The 27,567-nt window shown below is 35.6% G+C and overlaps 1 protein-coding gene across 3 annotated transcripts in view; it reads right to left on the bottom strand.

Annotated features, from left to right (window-relative positions):
- Nucleotides 1–27,567, bottom strand: part of LOC150106291 (uncharacterized) — a 224,772-nt gene that overhangs the window by 162,843 nt on the left and 34,362 nt on the right. For all 3 annotated transcript variants that reach the window (XM_090392309.1, XM_090392311.1, XM_090392310.1), the window contains exon 3: nt 15,774–15,827. In XM_090392309.1, the coding sequence (XP_090248435.1) occupies nt 15,774–15,827 (54 nt within the window). The remainder of the gene's footprint in view (nt 1–15,773; nt 15,828–27,567) is intronic.

A 27,567-nucleotide genomic window follows, 5' to 3' on the forward strand; every position in this document is an offset into this window, starting at 1 on the left:
TTACATACCTCACTTCCCCAGAAAGTTGTAAACCTATGGCACATAAAGGAATATATAGGTAAACTGAAGATTTTTTCCTATTTTTATTAATTTTACATTTTTTTTTGTATTTTTTACATAATCCAGAAACTGCTCTAGAGACCAAACATGAAAATTTTTAAGCCACTTCCAGCCTTTGATTAGCAGGTGTGTGTGTGTGTGTGTGTGTGTGTGTGTGTGTGTGTGTGTGTGTGTGTGTGAGGGGTAGAATAGGGTAGTGCTCTCACACCTCACCTAAAGACAATCACAAACATCCAGTGAGATTTAAAACATCAGCCTGTTGATTGGAGACTCGATATATTAACTACACAAATAAAAGTCTAGCAATAACCAAATCTTAAAAAAAATACATAACTGGGTGGTTATCAACATGAAATATCAGCTAGGACACTTCAATGATGCATTTTGATGTGACATGCCACCAAATTCTCCCAAACCAAGAAGTAATTTACAAACTCTCTTCTGAAAGAACAATTTCTGTTCACCATTTAAGGATACAGAAACAGATGAATTTTTCATGCATTAATATTATTTTTTTTTTGTTATTGCAAATATTGGAAAAAGGTAAAAACTTCAAATCATAAACAAGAAAAAAAAATCAAACAAAAATATCTGTTTTATTTTTTTAAAAAACTTAAATCTTCTTATGCCCAACTTAAGTAAAAAAAGTACCTGGATTTTTTTTTTTTTTTTTTAATATACTGATTCCATACACAAGAGGCAGGGCCTATGGCAACAATGGTGCCGTGTCTGGGGTGCAGGTGAGACAATTTTTTTTGGAATAGTTGCAGGATGTAGTTTGAAAATACTTCTTATGGTAGGCCATTCCAGAGGATGGAGTTATACGGAATAAAAGAGGAAGAAGAAAAGCAGGTTCAGTGCGTTTGCAGTTGCACGATAAATGGATGATGTGTAGCTCCTGCTCTTGTATTAAAGGGTGCAACAGAAAGTGGAGGAATGATAGCTGCCAGTCCAGTGGAGCACATTGTTAAATTGTGAATGAAGATATTTTATATATTGTAATACTTCATTCACATTTAACATAATCCACCATGTCATAAGCAAGACTTGTAAATATTATTTGTTGTTAGTCTCTTGCTTGTAATATATTATTCATATAAATGCTTTGAGTTTTGTTTGTTATTAATTATTTAATCTTAGAATATATAATAGTAATGAAAACACTCTATATAAGAATGTCATTCATTATATTTAGTTTGTTCTATAAAAATTATATGAATTGTGATATATCTTTTTTATTTCTGTATGTAAGAGTGATTTTATGTAATTCTTCTGATTGCATTTGATTGGCTGCTGAAGGAGAAACGGAGTTTATTTTAGTTAGCTCGTGCTGAGAACACGAGCTACTGTGTATAAAGAGAGAAGCCAGTGGATATAAACTGAACTGGTTAGAACCGGATTTTGGCGGGAAGAAGGAATATAGTTGATTGGAAAAAGAAAGCGAGTAAGGGAGAAAGCTTAGAGACAGCAGAGACCGGTGGTGTGTAACAGAGGGGGAGTTGATATATGGCGTAAATCGACTACGAAAGGACCAGAAATTAATAGGCATCGTGAATTACTTCTATGGGAGTTCTGATACTACAATATTTTCCAAATGGTTTGTAAAAGAATAGTGCAGAACTGAAGTTAATACATAGAAGAAAATAAGGAATTAGTAAATAACTGAAACCTAGTGCATCAAGACTTGTGTATTTCTGTGTCTATAACTCAGTTATTACAGTGCAAGATTTCTTTAGAATTGTGTTGCCATAAAGTAAAAGTCAACAAGAATTTCAAATGTGCCTTTGCGAATTCGATGTGTAAAAGCAGTAACCTGGTAAGAGTTGTCCTTTCTGTAACCTGTGAAGCTATAACTGTTAACTCCGTCAGATATATTTTGACCTTAGCTGTGGTGTTATGTCGATTAATAGTCGGATGTTAGATGTACTAAAGTACTCTCCCCTCGAAATATTAAGTCTCATATTGTTCTATTAAATGTTTGCTGATTGATAAGGAATTTAGTGTAGCCTGTCATAAGATTAATTATTGTAACATTTGGAAGGTACTCTAAGAACTATTTTCAACTTGTTTGACTGAACATAAAGAACTGATAAATGAACGTTTGATAATTTATGGATTGTAATTATTCTGAATACTTTAAACTGAGCTAATATATTTATGATATGATTCATCCAACTGGATAGAGAGAAATACTAATGCTTTAAGAATTGTTAACATTAGTCATGATCCTCAAACCTAATTGAGAAGTTATTAATGTCTAAATGCGAATTCTTATAATATTTTAATTGGATAATCTTTTGCAGATAGTTATACTTCAATGTATATATATGGTACTTTTCCACATTAAATGTTTTCTTTTGTTGAATTAAACTTGGTGTTTGCCCGATTTTCTTTCATTGCATTGCTCATAAAATTAATCGGACCTTTGCGGAAGCCTTAAATGCTATTGATAACCTCGGCCTGAAGATAAAGCGATACTATAAGTATAGTTGATGATTGATTCCTCTATGTTATTTAGACTAATCTGAATATAGGGTGGTGCAGTATAATATAAATACTTTATATTCAGATGAGCATCAATCAACAACTAACCAAGTAAAACTGGAAAATAAAGAGGCAAAGATAAGAATAACAAGCCAACATAATTGGAACAGTCAGCAAGGTAGGACGTTCCAACAAAATGGCGCAGTCGACAGGATGTGATTTCACTAATATAAATTAAGTGATTGAATTCTTGTGTGATAGTAGAAGAGGAAGTAATCCTTAAAACCTTAATAATAAAAAAAAAATAAATTTAAGTGAATCACAGTGAGCAGGTTATGAAGCAGAATCAGGCAAAGAAAAAGATTATTTTAGAATTAGCATTATAGGATTAAAGTTTGAAGCTGATAGATTAATCTGGCTGTTACTTCCAGTATGAGAATGGAAGCTAGTGAATTCTTCCGAACTGTAAACCCCCAACAAGTTCTTATGGATTGAGAAACTGTTGGAAGGTGATTAATGGATCACCTTCCAACAGTTTAGATTGGGATTACATGACAAATTAAGGGAAGTAAGCTACATAAAGCGAGCTAAAAACTTGGGTGTTATAATTTAGCCAGGGAAAGAGAAAGGATATTAGAAGAAATGACCCAGGTTTCTTCCATGAGACAATTATTAATGCAAGACTGCAATACTGTAGTCTCCTCCTCTTCAATTCTCAAGTACAATTTAGAACGCTCACATGACAGAGATACTGATTGTCAAGAGCTCCTCAATGGCAATAAAGTCTTACTGAATAAAAAGGCAAGGATAGAGGATCACCAGTGGTACAGAGAGAAGGGAAAGGAAACCCTTATGTCAGATATAAAACAGACAACAGATCCTGATTTGATAAAATATGCTAATCATTATAAAGGAATAAATCCCCTTCTACAAGATATCCCACAGAAAAAAGGAAATGGGCCAGATTCACTGAGTCACAATACCTACAAGATGCAAAATGTAGCAACAGCAGAGGTGAAGGGAAGACTCTCCATACCCTGTTTTCCAGTGGATTTCTCATATGATCTCCTTGTTCTCCTGGAGGTTGCTGACACAAGGGACCAAATCATTTTGGGTCTTGATTTCCTAGAGAAACACCAATTCATGCGCGATTTTACCACAGGAACTATATCACTGTGTGGAAAGAAGTATCAACCAAAATTTAAGACAAGGAATGAAAGGAGAGTGCGTGAAGCACTAGAAATAGAAGTAATAAATTCAGAAGAGGAACTAAGTGTTAGAAAAGGGAAGTTGTTACTCGATGCCATCAGCTCATCGAGGTCTGAACAAGATAAGATAGAGATCGAAGAGTTTATTCATTTGATGTTCCAGCATTATCCTAGTGTTTTTACAGAGGATATTAATTCACTGTCCTGCACTAACAAGGTAGAACATGCTATCCAGATCACAACAGAGTCACCTGAGTATGTTAAACAATATCAGACCCCCCCCCTTAAATACCTGGACTATGAAAAGGCTGGCATCATTGAAAAATCAAATTCCCGATGGAACAGCCCTTCATATCGGTGGAGAAACCTAATGGAAGTCTGAGATTTATACTGGATTTACATGAAGTTAACAAGGTCACCAAGCTCTATGCAACATTGAAGAATTGTTAATAGGTCTGGAGGGAGCAAGATACTTCTCAAAATTAGACCTGAACTCTGGCTATTTTCAGATTCCCCTTAGACAGGAAATACTTTGCCTTCACCACATGATGGTAAAAGTATCAACTTTGTTGACTTCCTCAGGGAGCCAGAAACTCAGCCATGAGTTTTCAGTGTCTAATGAACTCTGTTCTCTCAGACATGTTAGGGAGGGGAGTCATATGCTTCCAAGATGACTTGTTAATCTACTCTCCAGACTTAAAAACACACAAAGAAATCCTACTGGGTGTTCTAAACAGGATGAGCAAGGCACAACTCTCTTTGAAATGATCAATATGTCGGTTCTTTTCTTCATGAAGGAAATTGAGTATCTGGGGGATGTTGTAAGTGAGGCTGGAATAGTCCCCACTCAAGAGAACGTCACTGCCATATTAAAGGCAAGAATCCCCAGATCTGAAAGACAGGTTCAGAGGTACTTAGGAATGATAAATTTCTACAGAAAATTCATTCCTGAGTGCTCAAAATTGATGGAACCTATTGTAAAATTAGCCAAAAAGGGAGTGGTTTTCTTGGGGGAAGGAACAAAGGTATGCCTACCAATCCTTGAACCTGGCCCTGACTAAATCGCCTGTCCTCACTTACCCTAAACTTGGAAAACCATTCTACATTTCAGTGGATGCCACAAATGACACCATTGCATCCGTCGTAGAACAAGAGGGGGAAGAATTTAGGCCTATTGCTTTCCTCAGCAGGAAACTCTCAACCTCCGAAAAGAATTATTCAGTTATTGAGAAAGAAACACTGGCAATTGTGCATGCCCTCAGAAAGTTTAAGTATATGTTGTTGGGACAGAAAGTCATCCTAAGATCCGATCACAAACCTCTATCTTTCCTATCCTCCATGAAAGATAAGAATCAAAGGATTATTCAATGGGCTCTGGAGATGCAAGAGTTTCAAGTTGAAATAAATTACATCCCAGGAAAAAACAACGTAGTTGCAGATTACCTATCCAGATAATTAGACACTGAGCCAGAGGAGAACGACTGTTCAGATAGTGGGATAATCAACTCAATACACAAAACTGAAGGGATGGAAGACGACAAGAACAAACCCCCACATCTTCAAAACTGGGGAAAATCCATCATCGTAGAGGCCCAAAAACAAGACCCAGTATGGAAGGGAGTATATCAAAAGGCTTTGAAAGGTGAGAAACTCACAGGAGAACATTCGTTTCTCCATACATTACACATACACAGTGATGGTCTTCTGTTATCAAAACAAGGCATCACTGGAAAATGGAAAGAAAAAATATTAGTTCCGACAGTCATGATTCCTTGGGTGCTACATACCTTTCATGATGCGAATTTGGCAGGTCATCAGGGGTTTTTTAGAACCTGGAATAGAATAAAAGATAGACATATATAGGTGGATTGGAAGGGAATGCAGGGAGGATGTTGAGGCTTATGTGTCCTCATGCCTATTGTGTCAGAAAAGGTCAAACCGTGGTGGAAAGCCCCCCCCCCCTCCAGCCTTTCCCAATCCCCACGCATCCTTTTCAAGCTGTGGCAATGGACATCATTAGTCCTCTTCCAACTAGTTCGAAGGGAAATAAATATATATTAGTTGTGATTGACATGTTCTCCAGATTCCCAGAGGCCACAGCTATGACGGACCAAACTGCACAAACCGTGGCAAACAAATATTCAAATTAATTATCTCCAGATATGGAACCCCCCAAACTCTCCTTTCAGACCAAGGCTCACTCTTCACAGCTGAAGTCATGCTTCAGTTGTGCAAATTGCTGAAAATAAAAAAAACTATTCACCAGTCCTTATCACCCCCCAAGGCAACGGAATGTGTGAGAGGATGAACAGAACCCTCAAACAGACTCTCCAAACTAGCTAGCAGTCAAATATCGAACTGGGATGATTACCTCTCACACACCCTCTTTGCATGTAGAACTGCTCTACATGCAGCCATCAAAGAGGCCCTGACTGATATGGGTTTGAGCCGTTGTTAAACCATCTTCCTCTACTTCCTTCAATTCTAACTGCTGACCTACAACTCAAATAAAGGCTAAGTATTGTTTGATATAATGTCCCACTGACACCACACATCTGTAGTGTAATGAATAGCTTTTCTCTTAGCACCTTGTCATATGCATTTTTCAGGTCTACAAAACTTAAATACAGATTATTATTATTATCTGAGACCTCCAGGGAGTCAAGGACTCATCGAGGGAGGCTGTAAATTACCCAACCCAGCTATCATACCTACCCTTGAATTCATTCACACTAGATGCACTCACTAGGTGCTGTCTGCTAGATTGGTAAGGAAAAAACCCAGAGGAAGATCAAGATATAGGTGGATTGATACAGTAAAAAGTGCCTTAGAAGACAGAAATATAAGATCTGATAATGTTGGAGTCTTGATAGATAAGAGATTAATTTAGTAGAAAACTGTTGATTGGAAGTTAGTAATGACGTAAGTTCTTCACGTAGTACTATCATAATATTCTGTATACATCTTGAGGGTACATGTCAGGAATTTGATGATGATGATGATAAAGATGTTGCTGAAATTGAAATGGAGGTAAAAAAAATATCATATACCTTTTACTAGTATTCACCAAAAAGTTTGGAAGAATGGAAATTGCACACACAAAATGAACTAAGTCTGGCCATGCAAAATCTCTTCTGATAAGCTGATGAAAGAGAAGACATGTTAAACAAGAATCTTTATAAAAATAATGAAATGTTGGTTCTCCACAACCAACCCGAATCAAAGAATGCTTTAATGCAATGGAAACATCCCACTTCACTGGCAAACAAGAAATTCAAGGTTATGCTATCAGTAGGAAAGTGTATGCTTGTGGTCTTGTTGGAATTCCCAGAGAATACTGCTGCCCATTTTCAGAAACATGGTGAAAATATAAATACCACATTGTACTGTTGAATAAAATTTGGTACATTGTACCAAATTTTATTGAAGCTTCAGGCTGCTATTTGCTGAAATCCAGGTGTACTGAAAAGAGGAGTATTACTCCTGCATAAAGCTACAGCAGGGGTGGCCAACCTTTTACTTTCCATGTGCCAATATTTTCACATATGAGTTCAGATGTGCCATACAACTCTTGTATCTCTTTAAAAATATGTTGTTATAGACATGTTTAATAAAATCAATTCACGTTTACTATCACCTTCTGTTTTCCTTTTGCTCATTTTCTTTTGCACTGTGATGGGTAACTGAATGCAGAAAGGCTTGATTTTTTGAAAAGTACAAAACCACAAATGTTCAAGGGACGAACAAAGCACAACTCCATAGCGCATGCGTATCAATTGTAAACTGACTGACAAAAACCTGTGACGCACCACTGTTGCCTCAGGATCAGACAAGTGAATGTGCGAAAGATGTGCATGAGACAAAGTCACTAAAAATAATTATTAAGTTTCAGCCTTTTTTCCCCCTACAAATCGGTTTCTGGTTAATATTATATTTGAAAAGTACAAAACCACAAATGTTCAAGGGACGAACAAAGCACAACTCCATAGCGCATGCGTATCAATTGTAAACTGACTGACAAAAACCTGTGACGCACCACTGTTGCCTCAGGATCAGACAAGTGAATGTGCGAAAGATGTGCATGAGACAAAGTCACTAAAAATAATTATTAAGTTTCAGCCTTTTTTCCCCCTACAAATCGGTTTCTGGTTAATATTTTTTTTGCATAAATAGGCTTACTTTTTTGTTTATTATTATCATCATCATTGGGGTCCAATGCACCACTTGTAATCATCCGATGCACCACTTTGGGCGCATGCGCCATAGATTGGCCATCCGTGAGCCAGCAATCCTGGAGAGATTTAAGAACTTCAGTGAGAACTCCTTCAATATCTACCTTGGAGCTTTCACATCACCACAAGCAACTTTCACCTGTTTTGCCTACTGAAACAGCACCTTTGTGGCAAACATTTTACTGAAAATCAGGAGATTGAAAATGAGGTTGGCTGAGACAACAGACAAGAATTCTATGCTATTGGTTTGAAGGACTGATAAAGTAACAGGACCTGTATATAAATGCTGAAAGGGATTATGTAAAGAAATAATATTTTTCAGATGTTTGTATTTTACCTGTTTTTAATTTTTATAATCATTTGTACTTACAGTTACACCTGTTTTGGACTACACTCACACTGTAGCTGCCAACTTGCAACTGAAATTTAGGTGACAATAGTGCCATATGGTAATGGTGGTCTTCTTGAACATTATTAATGGATCTATCTGTCCACCATGTTAAATTTCATTCTCTTTTACTATTATTAAGGAAAAAAATGCTACTTTAATTTTCAGAAAGCCCTCATAATTCACAACAATACTAATAAGAAAAATAAACTTTATTCATTTAGTTGAGGATACTTCATTAGTTTCTTATTCATCTTCAGAGACAATTTGTCACAGTATACAAACAATAACAATTAGTAAACATGGGGAACAGTTTAAAACTGTAACAGACAAAAGAACTGAAGTCCTAATTAGTGCCATCTATTATTGGATACACTCTCTCGCTCTTTCTGAGAGAGAGGTCAACAATTCGATCTTAAAATGAGTCTCCCAGAGTTTTGGTAAACTGATACAGCCATACTTCCTGCAGTTTGGGGAATGTTCTAAAGCTGCTGCTGATTCCAAAAACATCTGACTTGTGATGACTTCTTTGTAGCATTTTTGTTTTCTTCCATCTAATCCTCTGTGAAGAGGTATCCAAGACATGGTCTGCCAGTCCTGACTGGGACTAACGATAGTGCTGAATGTATTTATGTTCACTGAGGTGTCAACAGATCTTGTTTGTCCATAGTAAGTCCGATCACAGATACAGGGCACTTCATATACTCCTGAATATGAAAAAGGAATGAGCTTGTCCTTAGGTGAAAGGAAGAGGGTTGCCAGTTTGAATGTGGCATAAATATTGTATTTATTAAGTACTGCATATCTTTTCAGATGTGTTTTGAATGTATGGAATAGTAAGTTTTTATTGTGACCTTGTATATTAGTTTTTTTTGGGGGGGGGGGGATTTGGAGGAATTATAACCATTGGCTTAAAAAAAAAAAGGGGGGGGGGGTGGAAGATAGGCATGTTCAGTGGTAAGAACAGTATCATCAGAACAGATAGCTCTGGCTCAGTGTGTTATTGTTACAAGTCTTGTGTTTTGTTCATGCAATAGAGTTCGTGTCTAAGACCACAGGTAATGCAATGAAAGGTGAGGATTTTAACACATTACCAGTACGCTGGAAGAAATTTAAAATGAATGGTTCAACGTTTTGTTCCAGAAGTTAAATGCTGTTTGATGGTAAAAAAAAAAAATCTGGACTTTAAAGTTTTATTGATTATAGACAATGCACCTGGCCATCCTGTTTTAGAACACCCAAATGTGGAATTTTGTTTTCTGCTACCTAATACAACATCCTTAATACAACCTGATAGTATCTGCATTCTTTATCTAGATCTGGGTGTGATCGCTAACTTCAAAACTTACTAAATAAGAAGAACATTCCAATACATTTTGGATAAACTAGATAAGAATAATCTACTAACAGTTATTGATGTGTGGAAGAAATTTTCTATTTTGAATTGCATCCAACTTGCAAAGTCGGCATTATCAGAATTGAAACCATCAACTTTAAATGCACAATGGAAAGCTACTTGGCCAGAATGTGTGAAAAAGAAAAAAAGTGATGATGATGATGAAGAGATTCCACTCACTGCAAGATTAATTAAAGAAGGGCTTCAAATGGCTAGTAAATTGCAGTCATTTTCTTAATGACCCAAATACTGAATGAACTGAACAGTTTAAACGTGAACTGAAGTCATGTTTAGCACAATATGAATTATACAAAGATCTAGTCAAAACCGGATATCAGCAATTAATTACAGAGTTTGTGGTTTAAAAAAAAAATATATAAAAAAAATAATTATTGAAAATTAGTGCTAATTTATATTTTTTCATTGCAGTATAAACAGGACAGCCAAAGTGTTTCGAGTGATGAAGTGATTTAATTCCAGTCTCTCACAAAAGAAAGCAGCTACTATCAGAAAGTGACGGCGAATAAAATTTAAACCACATGTGCAGGTGTGTTTGGACCTTTTAGAATTTCTGTTTTTAGAATTAGTGCACACTATTTTCTTTAAGAAAGATACATATGTATATACTTTAAATAAGTATTTAAAATAAAATAAAAAATATTCCATTAAAATTAAATCTTTTTTTTTTCAATGATTTTCATGTTTTGTTTGAAAATAACTTATTGTTCATATCGGGTTTTCACATTTGGAATATTCTTCTATTTTTTCATATGCACAGTATTCTTTTTTGCATGGTTTTCATTTACACAGATTTTTCTAGAACCTATCTACTGTGTAAATGGAGAATTGGATGTATATGCCATTTCAAATGGACAATTTTAAGAGCAAAATTCAGGAAAATAAAAGTATATTAACAGTATATATGACAAAACAGCTTTACATTTGACCATTGTGCATGACAGATTGTAAAATTATAACTACACAAAAATGCTATGAAAAATCTTTTTTTTTTTTTTTTTTAATGTGTGTGCAAACAGTTTGGGCTTTTTTGAATTTTTAAAATTTTTCACTTTGTGAAAATTCATTTCACTAAAAAGTACAAAGATTCCAATTCTTATATAAAATAATTCTTAATATTAACATCGAACATCAGCTAATGCCTTTTATTCCATTATAGGAAGTAGGCATGGCTATTTCAGCCATATATAACTTTTCAACATAGAGTGAGCAGTTCAATCTCCACTGGAATGGATTGGCTACCAATGGAGATTGGTAGCCAATCATGGTATACATCAAAAAAGTGCCACCATATCATGGTCCCAAACACAAAATGTTACTGTCTGAAATAGTGTAGGTTCTACAGTTGATTTTTTTTTTTTAGTTTACAGGAGAAAAACCCACATGCCCATACCAGAGAGAGAGAGAGAGATCAACTAATTTGGGAACCAGTCAAAGAAAGGCAGAGAACAAGTTCCTCTAGTTTAAGTTTAAGGTTTGTTTAAGAGTTTTGATGTAAACGAATTTACGCAACGTGCTGTCTGTGAGATGCATGCCTTGCGAAGAGCGGTGGGAGTCTGGTTAGAAAGTGATAGTGGAGTTAATATGTGTAGAAAGTGTAAAGAGAATGAGGACTTCAAGCGTGTTTTGTGTGTCGAGACCGATATCGTTAACGATAGTCAGAATGTAGAAAATGGCAGCGTGCTAGAGAATTGCGTGGTAGTGCCAAATAGGTGTGAGAGCGTCGCTGAAAGTGTAAATGAAGGTAGAAACACAGAAAGAATGGATGATTTGATCAATAATGAAAATGGTGAGATAAATGCGAGTAGCGAAATTGCCCGTTTGAATGGCGCGATACGCAGAGCCAAAAGACAACTGGAGCGTATGGAAAAATGTGTGTTGAACGTACCGACAAATAACCGGCGGAAGTCTGTGACGGCAAATAATAGAATGTTCGTAAACGTCAATAAAATGAAGGAGCGAGTGCTGTATGGGGATTCGCTATTAAGAGGCGTAATAATTGAGAGTTTAACGAAGTCGTACCAGCCGGGTGCGAGCATAAAGGACGTCAGCGAATCTATTCGACTGCAAAAACAGAGGGTGAAAGAGATGATAATCGTGGCAGGAATGAATGATTTGAAAGAGGACAAAATGGAAATGATAGAGGATGTGAGGGAGTTATTTGAGGTAGCAAAAGAGAAGAGTGAGAGAGTTAGGATGGTGAGTATCTTACCGCGGTATGACAGCGAAGTGTTTAGAAGGAGGGCCATAATTGCCAATGACTTTATGCGTGGGTTATGCATGGAGAATGGTGTGGAATTTGTAGATGTTTGGAATGAGTTCGATGGGCGAAAGGACTTATATAAGATGGATGGGTTACATTTGAATGGAGTTGGTGTACAGAGACTTGAAAGAGTGTTGATGAATGATGTGGAAGTGGATGTACAGACTCAGGGAAACTAGATATGCAGACTTTAGGGGAGGGGGGGGGGCAGTTAAGTGTATGAATGAGTATATTATGCCCAGGCGAGTACGACGGACAACAAATCAGAATGGGATAGTTAGTATAAGGCATCAAAGTAGGGATGGGACAAATGGGCTTCTGCGATTCATGTACACTAATGCCAGGAGTATTAGGAACAAGAAGGAAGAGTTTTTGGCCATGGTTGGCACTTCCAGGCCACAGGTTGTCGGTATTAGTGAAACATGGCTGACATGAAGATGATAAAGCTAGTGGGATTGAATGCGATGGGTATAGCGTGTTCAGGAGTGACAGGGTGAATAAAAAGGGGGGAGGAGTGTTATTGATGATAGCTGATGAGCTTCAGCCAAGGAGTATAGAAGTTGAACTGCAGGATGGGGAAAAAAGCACATTTGAGGCTGTTTGGTGTGAGATAGAATCTAGCAGAACAAAATATACAATTGGGTGCTGCTATAGACCGGGTGATGGAGTGGATGATGGGGATAGTATGCATAAGCAAATAGAAGAAATGAGTGGAAGGAGGGTAATTATTATGGGTGATTTCAATTATGGTAACATTGACTGGAAAGAGGAGAGGGCACATGGGAGGAAGGAATTGGATTTTATGCAGTTATTAAGGGACAACTATCTACGGCAACATGAATTGAAAAATACCAGGGGGGCAGAGAGTGCTGGACCTAGTAATTGCAACTGAGAATGTAGCTGTAACGAACATGACCATGTTGCCACCAATTGGTGAGAGTGACCATAAGGTCATGACTTGGGAGGTGGCTAAAGGAGTCGAATTTACAATTAAGACAGGGTACATGTGGAATTACCGGGCTGGTAAGTATGACAAGCTTAGGTGTGTGCTTGGGTCAATGGCATGGCATGTAAAACTGCAAGGGCTGGATGTTGATAGTGCATGGGAGGTGGTTAAGAACTGTTTGCAGGAGGCAATGGTTGACTGTATACCAAGAGTCCGAATAATAAATCAAGTAGGGGTTAAATGGATGAATAACACTATTAAGCTTGAGTTGCAAAACAAGAAACAATTGTGGAGGGAATTTAAGGAGAAGGGTGACCATCAGGTGCAGGAACAGTATAAAGCTCAGGCCAGGATGGTAACAAGGGTGGTAAGAAAAGCAAAAGCAGATTACGAAAGGAAATTGGCCATGCAGGCTAAAGAGAATCCCAAACAGTTTTTTCAATATGTTGCAAGTAAAAGGAAAAATGCTCATGGTAGAATGATCTTAAAAAATGCTGAGGGTAGGGAGGTAACCGAATCAGTCGATGTTGTGGAATTACTGAGCGAGCACTTTGCCAGAGTATATCATCCAGGTGGTGACTTTGCAGGAATGGAAGAACCAACAGCTTATACTGGAATTGTGATGAATGAAGTAGAGGTAACTAGTCTATTACAGAACCTCAATGTCAATACATCTGTGGGATTGAATGGTATACCACCTCCTGGCCCCCTGACGTCACGAAAAAACTTAAACCTTTCCGCTCCCATCTCCCCTGAATATACACGGTTTACCAAAAATCCACAAACCCAATTCCCCACTCACACCTATCGTAGATGCCACCAATGCACCTTGCTACAGACTGTCTAAACAGTTGTCCAACTCTCTGACCCCCCAAACCGGAAGGTCCACTTCCTATATAAAAAACTCAACCCACTTTAAAGCCCTCACAGAAAATTTAACCTTGAATAAGGCAGACATATTGGTAAGCTTTGATATCTCCTCTTTGTTTATCAATATTCCCTTAACTGACACCTTATCTCTCTTAGAAAACGTTTTTCCCTCTGACATCTTAGATCTCTTTTCCTTTGCCATTAACTCTGGGTATTTCTCTTGGAAGAACAAAATCTACAAGCAGATAGAGGGAACTGCCATGGGTTCCCCCCTCTCACCCCCTTGCCAATTTCTATATAGAAGATTTCGAAAAACGAGCCATAGACTCAGCACCACTCAAACCTTCTATCTGGCTAAGATATGTAGATGATGTGTTCTCTATTTGGCCTCATGGCCCAGACACGTTAGACTCCTTCCTCAGTCATCTTAATAGCTTACATCCAAGAATCCAGTTTACTATGGAAAAGAAAAAGAACAACTGTTTACCCTTCCAAGACACCTTCCTTAGTCACACGCCTGCCTAATGATACACTTGCCTTCACTGTATACAGAAAACCCACACAAGAAGGCAGATACATTAACAAACTCTCCCACCACCACCACCCCTCACAACAATATGGCATCATCAAAACTCTTACTAAGAGAACCTACAATCTTTGTTCGAGTGGAACCGCCCTTACTACTGAGCTTAACCACATACACAACACTTTCCTCTCCAATGGCTACAGCGAACACAGTATCAAAAAAATAATCAGTTCCTCCCCCATTCCCCGTCAACAAGATTTTAAAAATGCCATCACCATACCCTACATCCGTGGCACATCTGAAAAAATAGCCAAGATACTAAAAAAGTACAACCTACACACAGCATATAAGCCCTACCACAAACTTGCTACCCTTATCCGTTCTACGAAAGATCAGCTCCCTCCTCTCTCGCTGCCTGGAGTTTACAAAGTACCCTGTTCCTGTAAGCTGGCGTACTTTGAACAGACAGGCAGATCAGCATCCATCCACCTGGAGGAACACAAGTCTTACATCTGTAAACACAACTATGGCCATTCAGGCTTGGCTGACCATGTTTTGGACACCACCCACAGAGTATCATGGAAGAAAACCACCATGCTCCACCACAGCAAATTCAAGAAAGAGAGAGGAGGGAGCTGATCTTTCTGAAAGCAGCAGCAGCTTTCAGAAACCAACCAAGCTTCCAAAGATTTGGGAAACACTCATCACCAGCGGTCACACCTTACATTCCAGGCCACCTACTACCGCCCTTACAGGGCGCTCCACCTAGATAGGACTTTAGCGTCACCACGTGGTTGGACTTAGTATTGTAAGATTTGTGCGTGCATGTTACATTAATTGTTTTTGTAATCCCCATAGATGTCCTAGTGACTAGCACAAAATATAGGAAGTATTAAATTCTATTTTAATTCTTTTTGAGTGTTGTAAAAAATCCATTAAGCCTCCAACATGATGTCCTCACAGCACTTAAGCCTCTACAAACGAAAGGAAAGGAAGGTACAAAAGTACATCACTAGGAGGTGACAGCATGGGTGCCTATCATTCAGAGGGTATCATATATATTTCTTCTCCCTGTAACACAAAAGGCTGTCATACATGGAAGAATCAGTCCACAGAAGGAAACACACACACACACACACACACACACACACACACACACACACACACACACACACACACACACACACACACGTGTGTTTTGCTTCTTAACAAGATTTAAAAAGTGAAGAATACTAATATTTAACTAAACAATATTCATCCCATAAACACATAAGTTGACATTTATAAAAAAAAAATTATCCTAATCAACTAATAATTGTAATGACTTTGCATTCATTTCATATTCTTAAGAGTGAAAGTAAAAATGAAAGTTGCAGGTATACCTTCTGTGGCTTCAAACTTCTCTAAAAGGGTATACAGATCATTAGCTTCTAAACCTAGAATAAAAAAAAATAATTCTGCACTTAATCATCTGAAAATGATTACAGGTCAAAATAACTTGGGAATATTAAAAAAAAAAAAACTACATAACATTTAATCTACTAGCAAATAATTATTGCAGATTAGAAACCATTTGAGCTTAGTTCAATGGGTGACTGGCATGGCACAATAGTCATGATCATTTGTCCTCTTTTGTTAAGTGTTTCTAGTTCTTAACATAATTACAGATTAATTAAAGAGTAAATTTAAACATTAATGCTATTCATCCTAGAATAAAACAGTTTACATCAGAATATCCCCAATCATCCTTCATCCTTGTCAAAAATAAGAACTTTTATTCATCAAGCTTGCTTCTTGTACTCCATGGATGCATTGCTACGTCAAGAAATACAACACATCAAGATCCATCTTTACATCTAATGGTTCAGCGAGTCATTCATGAACAAAGCAATAAATTACAGGTCCTCTTCATCCTCTCAAGAGGAAGTCAACTGTATATCTATTCCTTATATTAAAAGGAATATATCTGAATATACTGCAAAGATACCTTAGATCCTAGATCAGTGTTTCTCAGTGTGGTACCCGAACCCCCCCCCCCCCAGGGGGGGGGTCCGCAAAAGATCTTCGCGGGGTCCGTGGCAATTTTCAGCTATGCATCATTAACACATTTAAGTTTGAGATTGTAAAACGTTCCTATTGTATCACTGAATAAGGTACAGAGACATCTGCAGGTTGTGTAATATGTTTCTCAACAACAGTGCAATTAGAGACAACTGGGATAGAAACGGAACTAATGAATCGCATGACCCCTTCCACATAAAATGCTGTATAGTAGGCAATCAAAACCATATGGCGCACTAGCAACATATGGTTTTGTTTGAGTCAACGTGTTAAAACTAAGAAATATATAGTGAATGTGTTTAAGATATTATGGACGGTTGAAGAGAATTAGAATTTCAACTGAACTGTTGGCTTGTCTTTGTCAATTAGTAGCGTGATCTTTTGTTAATACCACACCAATCATATGAACGTCTTCATAGCTGCATTATCTCTACTGGCCTACCATTGCTGTCTGTTTCGAGTTCTGCTTTCACTAGCCATTTGTTGAAGGACTGTTCATTAAATACGGTAATTTTTTTTTTTTTTAGATTTCACATTCTTAAGTATGGATCACTGGTTAAAGACTAGATTTTTAAAATGTGCAAAAGAGAGAAACATAGTAGATACAAGTAGCTGTCAGCAACAAGAAAATGTCGATATTATATCTGGATCAAGTGAAATTGATAAGTGTGTGTCGTCTGACATCTCTAAAGAACCAACTAGGAAGAAGATAAGAAAATTTCGTAAGTATGATATAAATTACTTGAAATGTGGATTTTCATGGACGGGAAACGAAGAGGAACCTATTCCTTTATGTGTAATTTGCGGTGAAACTTGAAAAAATGAAAGCATGAAACCATGTAATTTAAATCGCCATTTTGAATTGAAACATAACGAATTCAAGGACAAACCTGTCAAATTTTTTCAAAATAAACTAAAAAATTTAAAAATCTTAAAAAGTGATGTCGATCGTGTCAGGAGGTGAAAATATGAAGGCTTTAGAAGCTTCGTATCGTGTGTTGCTATTAATAGCAAAAAGTGGTGAAGCGGAAACAATTGGTGAAACTTTGGTCAAGCCTGCAGCAAAAATAATAGCAGAAATTATGATCGGAGATAATGCAAAAAGATCTTTTAATCGGATTTGCCTTTCAAATAGTACCGTTCATCGAAGAATCACTGAAATGGCTGAAAATTTAAAACAAATATTGTTATCCGATATACATAAGAGTAGTTATGTGTTGCAGATAGATGAATCCACCGACATTACAAATTTTGCAAATCTTCTAGTGTTCGTTATGTACGAAAAAAATCAAAAAAATTCATGACAACCTTTTATATTGCCAACCCTTGCCAGAACATAGAGCAGAAGAAGAAATATTCAACGGTATATTGCATCAAAATCTTTATGCATCAAAACAAGCTTGATTGGAAAAGTTGTGTTGGAATAAGAACGGACGGAGCGAAATCCATGATCGGATCTAAAAAAGGGCTTGTTTCAAGGATTCAAGCTGTTGCACCAAATGCAAAGTCGACACACTGCTGCATACACAGGGACACTTTGGCTACACATATGATGTCTACAGACCTAAGAAAAGTTCTTCATGAAGCTGTAAAAATCATAAATTATATTAAAGGCCATCCTCTAAACGCAAGACTTTTCTCTAAACTTTGCAAAGAAATGGGAAGCAACTATACACAACTTATTTTCCATACTGATGTTCGTTGGCTTTCTTGTGGAAAAGTCCTTACTCGTTTATTTGAACTTCGGAATGAACTACAAGTTTTTCTTGATGAAAAGTTTGAATTGAAGAAGATTTACATAATTGGAAATGGCTCAATCAATTAGCATACCTGGCAGATATATTTACTGTATTAAATAGTCTTAATTTATCTTTACAAGGCATGGAAATTTCTACATTTCATGTAAGATAAAGTGAACGCCACGTTAGCAAAAATGAAGTTAAGGCAAAAGCAGGTTGATAACGAAGAATTTGACGCGTTTCCATCGCTTCATGAATTGCTCGCAAGTTCAAATGAACAAATTGATGATGATGTGAAAATTACTATCAAGCAGCAATTAAAAAGCTTACAAATGAATCTAGAAAAGTATTTCCCTGAAGTGGATAAGATACCCTTTCAATAAAAACAAATTTATGCCAAAGGGTCTATCGTCAATAGAAGAAGAACAACTTTTAGAACTAGCTTCTGATGGTTTCCTAAAAAATAAATACAGCGAGAATACGTTATCATCATTTTGGCTACAAATACAGAATGAATTTCCTGAATTAACAGGTAAAGCTCTAAGGTTCATTTTTCTATTTCCAAGTTCATTTCTGTGTGAAGCTGGATTTTTGGCCCTTGTAAATATTAAGACGAAGAAGAGGAATCGCATTATAGATGTCGAACCGCATCTAAGATTGAAATTAACAACTATAGAGCCAAATTTTGCTGAAATTTTATCTCATCATAAACAATTCCACTTCTCTCATTGATGATAAATTATTTCAAGTAAGTAAAACTTTATAGTATCTTTATGAAGTTTGTTCTATTAAAAATAAATCATATTTTTTGTTTACATATAAATTCAAATAAAACAAATATTTAATTTTTTAATATTTTAAATTCATTTATTAATTTTAATTAATTTATTCGTTTTAATTAATTAATTAGGGGGTACTTGGTAATAATGAAAATTCAAGAAGGGGTCCGCAGATATCTGAAGTTTGAGAAACACTGCTCTAGATAATCAAGTACCTTTTAATCCTGTCAGCTTTCCACTGTTTAGGGTATTTTGTACTTTTATGGTTAATTTTACTTTGAGAAATCTTCCAGATTGTCCAAAGTCAGATAAACCATAGAAGCACATAAAAATTACATCAAGTACCACATATACCACAGCAATATGGAGTTGCAGAAATCCTCTCTTCTGAGCATGAGGTTCTTTAGTCTTATACAAGTGCCCATTGCTTGTGGAAAAATTGTAAAAAAAAAAAAAAAAAAAAAATTTGTAAGGCACTATTGTTACAATTTTAATATATCTAATAGCTTACAGTTTTAGTTATATAAAACTAAAGTTTTTATTCAAGCACAGTAGTTGTCTCCATAATTTTCAAAAATGCGTAAGTACGTATACATTATTTATCAGATTTGTGCCCATTTTTCTTAAACATCTTCAACCATGACTTATTGGAGTATAAGTATTCGTAACAGAAGATTCAACAGTGATGTGTGTGAAATAATAAGATTCTGTAGAACAACTGACATCATACTGATGTTCTGGTAAGTGTAATTTAAAAAAAAAAAAAAAAAAAAAAAAAACAAGGAAATTACTTTCTGCAGAAAAACGTACATTCGACGTTTCTATCTTTATGTCAAGGTCATCTTCTGGAGCATACAACTATACACAGAAAATAAGCTAAACTACAATCAAACTGGTTTGTTAAAGATACTGACCAACCACTACAATTGTTGGCCTGACCTCTGGTGAAAAAAAAAAAAAAAAATTTATACATCAATGCTAGAGTCCTATTATTAGTGTTATCTGTTGGTTGTAGAAATACATTGGGTGCAACAAGTATCTATCTATATACATATATTAACATCGTGATTATACTTGTACATTCCAGCCAGTTGGTGGAATGTACAAGTATAATCATGATGTTAATATATGTATATAGATAGATACTTGTTGCACCCAATGTATTTCTATAACCAACAGATAACACTAATAATAGGACTCTAGTGTTGATGTGTGTATGTGTGTGTGTATATATATATATATATTTTATTTATTTTTTTTCTTCTTTTACACCAGAGGTCAGGCTAACAATTGTTGTAGCGGCTGGTCAGTATCTTTAACAAACCAGTTTGATTGTAGTGTAGCTTGTTTTCTGTGTATAGTTGTATGCTCCAGAAGATGACCTTGACATAAAGGTCGAATGTAGATTTTAGTTATATTAAACTAAAGTTTTTATTCAAACACGGTAGTTACATCCATAATTTTCAAAAATGCATTCGGATCACCGTGTAAGCTTAAAAGAAAGTATACGTACTTACCTTTTTCAATTAGTACAGAGGTAACAAAAATAAATATGAGAATTATAAAAGAATTTTCCTACTGAATGTTCCAAGAAAGATTTATGTAAGCAAACTGGAAAAAAACTAAGAGAAAATTAGTGAAAATCAACCTAACCTAAGTTTAGGATAAATAGGAGCTGACAAAACTAATTTTTTATTTACAACACACATACAGGTTAGGAATAATGGCTTTGTTTATTTTTTATAACAATTCCATTAAAAAAAAAAATGCAAAATAGACAGCATATTAATACTGTTCATGTTGCAAAGTTAAGGGGAAAGTAAAAAAAATTCTGTTGATGTATATGTTAATACTTATTTAAGCTGCATCAAAGCTTGAAATTGCATAGTGATTAACATACTGATTTCCAACTAACAGCTTCAAGTTTCAAATCCTGCAAAAGGCATCGATGTTTGTATGTCTTTAGACGAGAGATGAATTTCGCTGCCTGATGTGACCATCACCTTGCTTACTGAAGGCTAAAAGTGGCTTGAAAATAAGTTCCATGTCTGGTCTCTAAAGCAGAATTTCTGATCTACGTAAAAAATAAATTTAAAAAAAATAATAAAAGATGCTCAAAACTATTCCTTAGTCCACATATTATCTCAAGGGCTCATTTTAGGAGTGGTGAACCTGAGGTATCTGATGCTGGACCATGCTTTATTTCATGTAATATACATCTATTAACTGGTCCCTATTCTTCTTTCTTTCCTTCTTGCTCCCCTCCCCACAATCTTCCCTATTTTACTTTTCTTCGTCACTAGCAGTTTGTTTAGCCTTACCTAGTAGGCAAAACAAACATAGAAAAAGGCAATAGCAAACCACTCCTGTATATACTTTGCCAAGAAAATCTTAACAGAGGCTTAAGTTTTGATATAGTACTGAAAGACGAAGCACCCAAATTGAAAGGCACTATGTCTACAGGGGAAGAGCAGAGAGGAACATCCAATGAAGTTAAGAAGAATGATGAAGAAGCTGGATCAAAGACTTCTGGAACTTCAACTTCTGATAGAGTTAATATCAGAAGAAGCCTCTGGTTTAATGATTTACATCAAATAGTAACACGAAATGTAAGAAGCATGTATCAAGGAAAACTGTAACTAATGAAGAAAGACATTAGAAGAACTCGAGTTAAGATGTTAGGAATCAGTGAACTGAGATGGATAGAAATGGGTCACTTCGATACCGATGATTTCATGATGTATTACTCTGGACATGAAAACCTTTGAAGAAATGGAGTAGCATTCATAGTTAGAAGAGAATACAGAAAATAAATTTTGGGTTACAGCCAATAGTGTCTGATAGAGCAATTCTAATCAGAATAAAGGCATACCCAGTAAATATTACACGGGGTAGAGAATTTTACAGCAGCTTGCAAGTGGTATACAGTATTGATAAAACAGATTTTCTCTTGATACTGGGTGAAAAAGAAGAACAAGGCATCACTGGAAAATTTGGTTTAGGACCGAGGAATGAAGCAAGAGAAAGGATGTTGGAGTTTTGTGTTGAGAACAGTTGTTTTATTGCAAACCTTTGCTTCCAACAACATGAAAGTAGAGTACACATGGACTACACCTAATGGAGAATACAGAAATCAGACAGATTATATTGTTGCCAGAAGAAGCTGGAGTGCTATCCAAGCAGCAAAAACACTATCTGGTGCAGAGCGTGGGACAGATCATGAATTATTGACAACTGAAGTTAAATTGAAATTAAGGGCTAAGAAGAAACAAAACAATAGCATTAGATTTTATTTAGATCCTATAAATGAAGCATTTAAAGTAGAAGTTGGAAAGAAATTAAAAAGTTTAGAGAAGACAGAAGAGAATTAGAAAAACTATTGGAAGAAACAAAATATACAGTCACAGAAGCAGCAAAGAAGATTCTTAATAAAGCAACAAGAAAGAAAGATTGTAAATGGTTGTCAAAAGAAGCCATTCAAATAGCAGAGGAAAGAAGAAAAATCAAACTTCAGGGAAAAAAAGAGACAACTGAATGCAGATTTCTAAAGACAGGCTAGGAAAAAATAAGGAAAAACATTAAAAATGTACAAGGAAACTGAAGTAAGCAATATTATATAGAACAAAAAATGTTTAGAAAAATAAATGATGTTACAAGGAAGTTTATCCCTAGATTACGAGTTATAAAAAGCAATTCTGGTAAATGTCTGATGGAAGAAGTAGTGAAAAAAAAGATGGAAAAGAGTGTGTAGACGATTTGTACAACAAAGATAAAAATATTGAAGGAGAATTTGTTGAGGAACCCAAATCAGTTGACTAAGAAGTCATTTTGGTCTCGTATGCAAATGAGTTTGCAGAAATATTCCATACATAGCATTTCAAAGGCAAATGACAGCTGAATGCAATGTGGGGAAAATGTCTGTATATGCCACTATGCAGCATGTTAAGCATTAATATAGTTGACAATGTGCTGAAATGATAGAAGATCCCAAGTGATTGCACTCAAAGTTCAACCAACTCAATTTAAATTGTTTGCTATCAGGAACCAATGTTTCTTGAGAAGGCTAATCAATTCATCTTTACACAATGCAAGCAACCTCAAGCAATCACACGCATGCGCACAGAGTGAGAGCTAAGCCACAAATTTTCATGGAAGGGCTGCTGCCCCTAAGCCTTTGATAATGCATGCTTGACTGAAATGGGACAAGGCACATGCATCGAAACTGACTAGCAGAGAGCTCATACCTGAATTTCATAGACCATCTGCCATGAGTCTTCAGACTTCATGGGGATACCATTATAATAATCCATGAGATTAAATGGAACATAAAACAGTGAGACAGATTAACTTGTTTTTAATTTCTGTCAATAAACATGTTTTTTTTATGTTATCTATGTCTCATGGGTTTTGGTAGGAGGGCATAGACAATGAGAGATAATATTATAGCATTTCAGTAGCCACCAAAGAGCGGGTCTGTGTACCAAAACTATAGTGTACATGAAAACATTGAACAAGTTTAAGGTACAGTTGAGGTATAAGTTTAATATGAGTCTTTAACACCACAAAGGTCTAATAATTAAGCAACGAGGTCCTTTTAACTACTTGTATATGGAAATATGACTTCTGCATTACTTCAACCTTGCTATCACTTCTGGGTCTGGCTCCCACCTCAAAGTCGAATCCGGTCTGAGTCGTGGATCTTCCCATAATGCATAGCATTAAATGTCCATAAGGATATGTGAATTGCATTATGGGATACTATGGCAATTGATATGAAGCCTTATATACAAGTAGCCCAGTCATTAAGTTACTTCATGCACAAATATAATAAATTTAGTTTAATCCTTTATCGAAGTGTGAGCAAATAAAGCTTGTGCTTGAAAATATCTTCAGGACTGGGGTAAGGTAGTACAACACCAGGCAACTCTTAGCAAAGGTGGACCAAGTTAACATCACTCCTATTTCAGTATCTCCCATAATGCAAAACACATCTCCTTGCGGATATGTATAATGTTATGCATTAAGGGAAGGGCTACCCAGACTAGTTTCGACCTTTATTAAGGTCTCTTCAGTGGGAGCAAGGCCCAGAAGTGGAGATACCAGGCATAAGCAAAGGTCATCTTTACCTATAGGAGTTGCCAAACAGTGTTCCACCTTTTCATTAAATTACTCTGGATTTAGAGAAAGATGTTGAAAGTTTATTTTTCACTTGGTTAGTCTATAATAAATTTAGTTTAATCCTTTATCCAAGTGTGAGCAAACAAAGTTTGCATCTGAAAATATTTTCAGGACTGGGGTAAGGTAGTACAACACCGGGCAACTGGTCTGGGTAGTGGCTCTTCCCTTAATGCATAATATTATACATAATCTGCAAGGAGATGTGTTGTGCATTATGGGAGATACTGAGATAGGAGTGTCGGTATCTTGCTCCACCTTTGCAACGAGTTGCCCTGGTGTTGTACCACCTTACCCCCAGTCCTGAAGATACTTTCAGGCGCAAACTTTGTTTGCTCACACTTGGATAAAGGATTAAACTAAATTTATTATAATCTAACCAAGTGAAAAATAAACTTTCAGCATTCATGCACAAACTTTGCTTACACTTGAATAAAGGATGAAACAAAAAATATAATTTGATGTCATCTTTAATTGATAATAATAAGACTTAAAAATAATAAAGGAAAAATACAACTCATAAATTTTCTATTACAAACAGAATTTCTGGTTATGTCGTATGTCACTGTCAAAATGAGTGAATGGTTTAAGAGAACAGAATACAATAAATTAAAGATACCAAGAAATTATATACTTGGTTTAATCCTTTATCCAAGTACCGTATATTCCGGCATATAAGTTGACTTTTCAGCATTGAAAAAAAGTACTAAATTTTTTAGGTCGACTTATACGCCGGGTCAAAAATTTATTGCTTTCCGAGAAAAAACTAGTACATATCATACTCTGTTAAATTTATTAGCAATATACAAAAAAGTGTAAATAAGTAAAAATATATCAACTTATATCACATTTGTTTACAGAAAAAAATTATTTACATGTTATAAAATTGTTCATTTACTAAAGAAAATAGGTAGGTAACTAAATAATTAAAATTAAATTTTCACTGTCTGAATGTATGAAAAGTTCATTGTACTCTGGTTCTGTAATTTCTTCCGGTATATATCGTCATATAAATTGTATTCGTTTTCTCCATCAGATTTGGCATCAATTTCGTCATCATTGTAAACAAAATCATCTTCCGAGCCATCTAACTTGTTAGATATAGCACATTTTTTAAAAGATTTTATTACTGTATCTGGTTTTATTTCATCCCATGTTTTCACTACCCATTCACACATAGTTACCAACGATGCATGTTGCATTTGTCCTCCTTTTGTGCAACTTTTCTCTCCTTCTTGCATCTATACTTTCCACTTCGTAAACTGTCTTTAAATGGCTTGTTTATACAAACATCCAATGGTTGCACTAGTGAAGTTAACCTACTTGGAATCACTGCCATATTAGTATTATTCTCTCTTAATAAAGATTTTGTGCTCCCCATTAAATAGGATTTGAACATGTTCCACACTAAAAGACTGTTTGGATTTTTTTTAATGCACCTTGTCGTGTATTCCAAATATTTTTTATCCACAGCTTAACTCCTGCTTCATCCATCCAACCATTCTCATGAACAAAAATTTTTCTTGGAATTTTGATCTTTGGCATTGTTTTTCTTTTAAAAATTATCACAGGCTTTAATTTAGTACCATCAGCCATACAAGCAAGCACAACTGTGAAATGGCTTTTTTCATGTCCAGTTGTTTTTAAAGAAACAGTTTTACTTCCTTTCAATTCTACTGTTCTATTCCCGATCATGTCAAACATAACTGGAGTTTCATCCATATTTCCGATTTGAGACAATAAATCATTTTTTTGCTTTCTTTTAGCAATTATAAATCTTTGAAAACTTAATAACTTATCATCCAAATCCTTTGGCAACTTCTGTGCGATTTTCGTTTTTAGTCTAAGCACTAAATTTTTCCTTTCCATAAACCGGCTATACCACCTCACTGTAGCTTTGAAGTTTTTGCTGTCCTTTTTATTTGCTTTGCCCCACTTCAAAGCAAATAAACGAATATTATTTCTCTTTATAATGAGTCCATTTTGGCAATTTTCTCGAACCCAATTCGCAACATTATTTTCGAATAGGCCACTTACAAATTCCATAATGCGTACTTATTTTTTGGCATTTTCATTATTAAAGTTTCAATTTTTCTCCAATCGCGAACTCGTTTTTCGTTTACTCCGAACTGACATGCAGCAACACAGTATTTTCTTTTGCAAATTTAATCACTTTGCACTTAAAAATTTAAAATTTTTCCTTTCCATAAACCGGCTATACCACCTCACTGTAGCTTTGAAGTTTTCGCTGTCCTTTTTATTTGCTTTGCCCCACTTCAAAGCAAATAAACGAATATTATTTCTCTTTATAATGAGTCCATTTTGGCAATTTTCTCGAACCCAATTCGCAACATTATTTTCGAATAGGCCACTTACAAATTCCATAATGCGTACTTATTTTTTGGCATTTTCACTATTAAAGTTTCATTTTTTCTCCAATCGCGAACTCGTTTTTCGTTTACTTCGAACTGACATGCAGCAACACAGTATTTTCTTTTGCAAATTTAATCACTTTGCACTTAAAACTCGCGTCATATTTCATTCTTTTAAAAGGAGCCATTGCACTTTAGTTCACTATTGGTCAATATGAAATAAAATTTCTTCTGTCAACTAGGTATTTTATATCTTTTGCTAAAACAAAGAATGGAAGGACTAAAAAAGCAGTTATGATCCTAGTGGTTGATGCCTGTATAAAAATTTTACTTAAAAACTGTCAATTTATTTTTAAAGAAATTTTTCGAATTGACTTATATTATTATTATTTGACACCTCCAGGGAGTCCAAAGACTCATCGAGGGAGAGTGTGCCAACAGCATTAAACGATTGACCCCTTCCAACTACTAACCATGCTCAAACTTACTTAACTGAGCCATTAGTAGCAGAGGCTCTACCAATCGACCAGACTTATATGACGAGTATACCATAAAAACTCAAAAAATTCCAATATCGACTTATACCAGGTCGACTTGTACGCCGGTATATACGGTATATAATTTCTTGGTATCTTTTATATATTTATATTTATAGTACTTATATATTTAATATATTATATATTTATAGTATAACCAAGTGGAAAAACTTTCAACAACTAGAACAGAATACCGATTAAAATAAAAAAGTACATTATAATTACAAATGGGCAAGGTGAAAAGTATTTTCACCATGCCCATTTGGGGCAAGTCTGTGGCAGTCACTGTTATTATTTAAATTAGGCTTATAAATCAACGCTTCATACTTTTATACAAGTCTATCAAAAAACAGCTTTTATGTAAAACTTTATACTTTTTCCAAAGGACTTTGTATCTGGAAAATACAGCACTATCTACAAGACATGATTTGAATTGTGGAAATGAATGTAATCCTTGTGTTCCTCTAACCATCATTACATTCACTGCAGATTTACCAATCTGTCCATAATGAAG

This window comes from Typopeltis vanoorti, chromosome 5 (genome assembly GCF_054136105.1).
Source record: "Typopeltis vanoorti isolate ZY-2024b chromosome 5, IOZ_Tvanoo_1.0, whole genome shotgun sequence".
Classification (NCBI taxonomy): domain Eukaryota; kingdom Metazoa; phylum Arthropoda; class Arachnida; order Uropygi; family Thelyphonidae; genus Typopeltis; species Typopeltis vanoorti.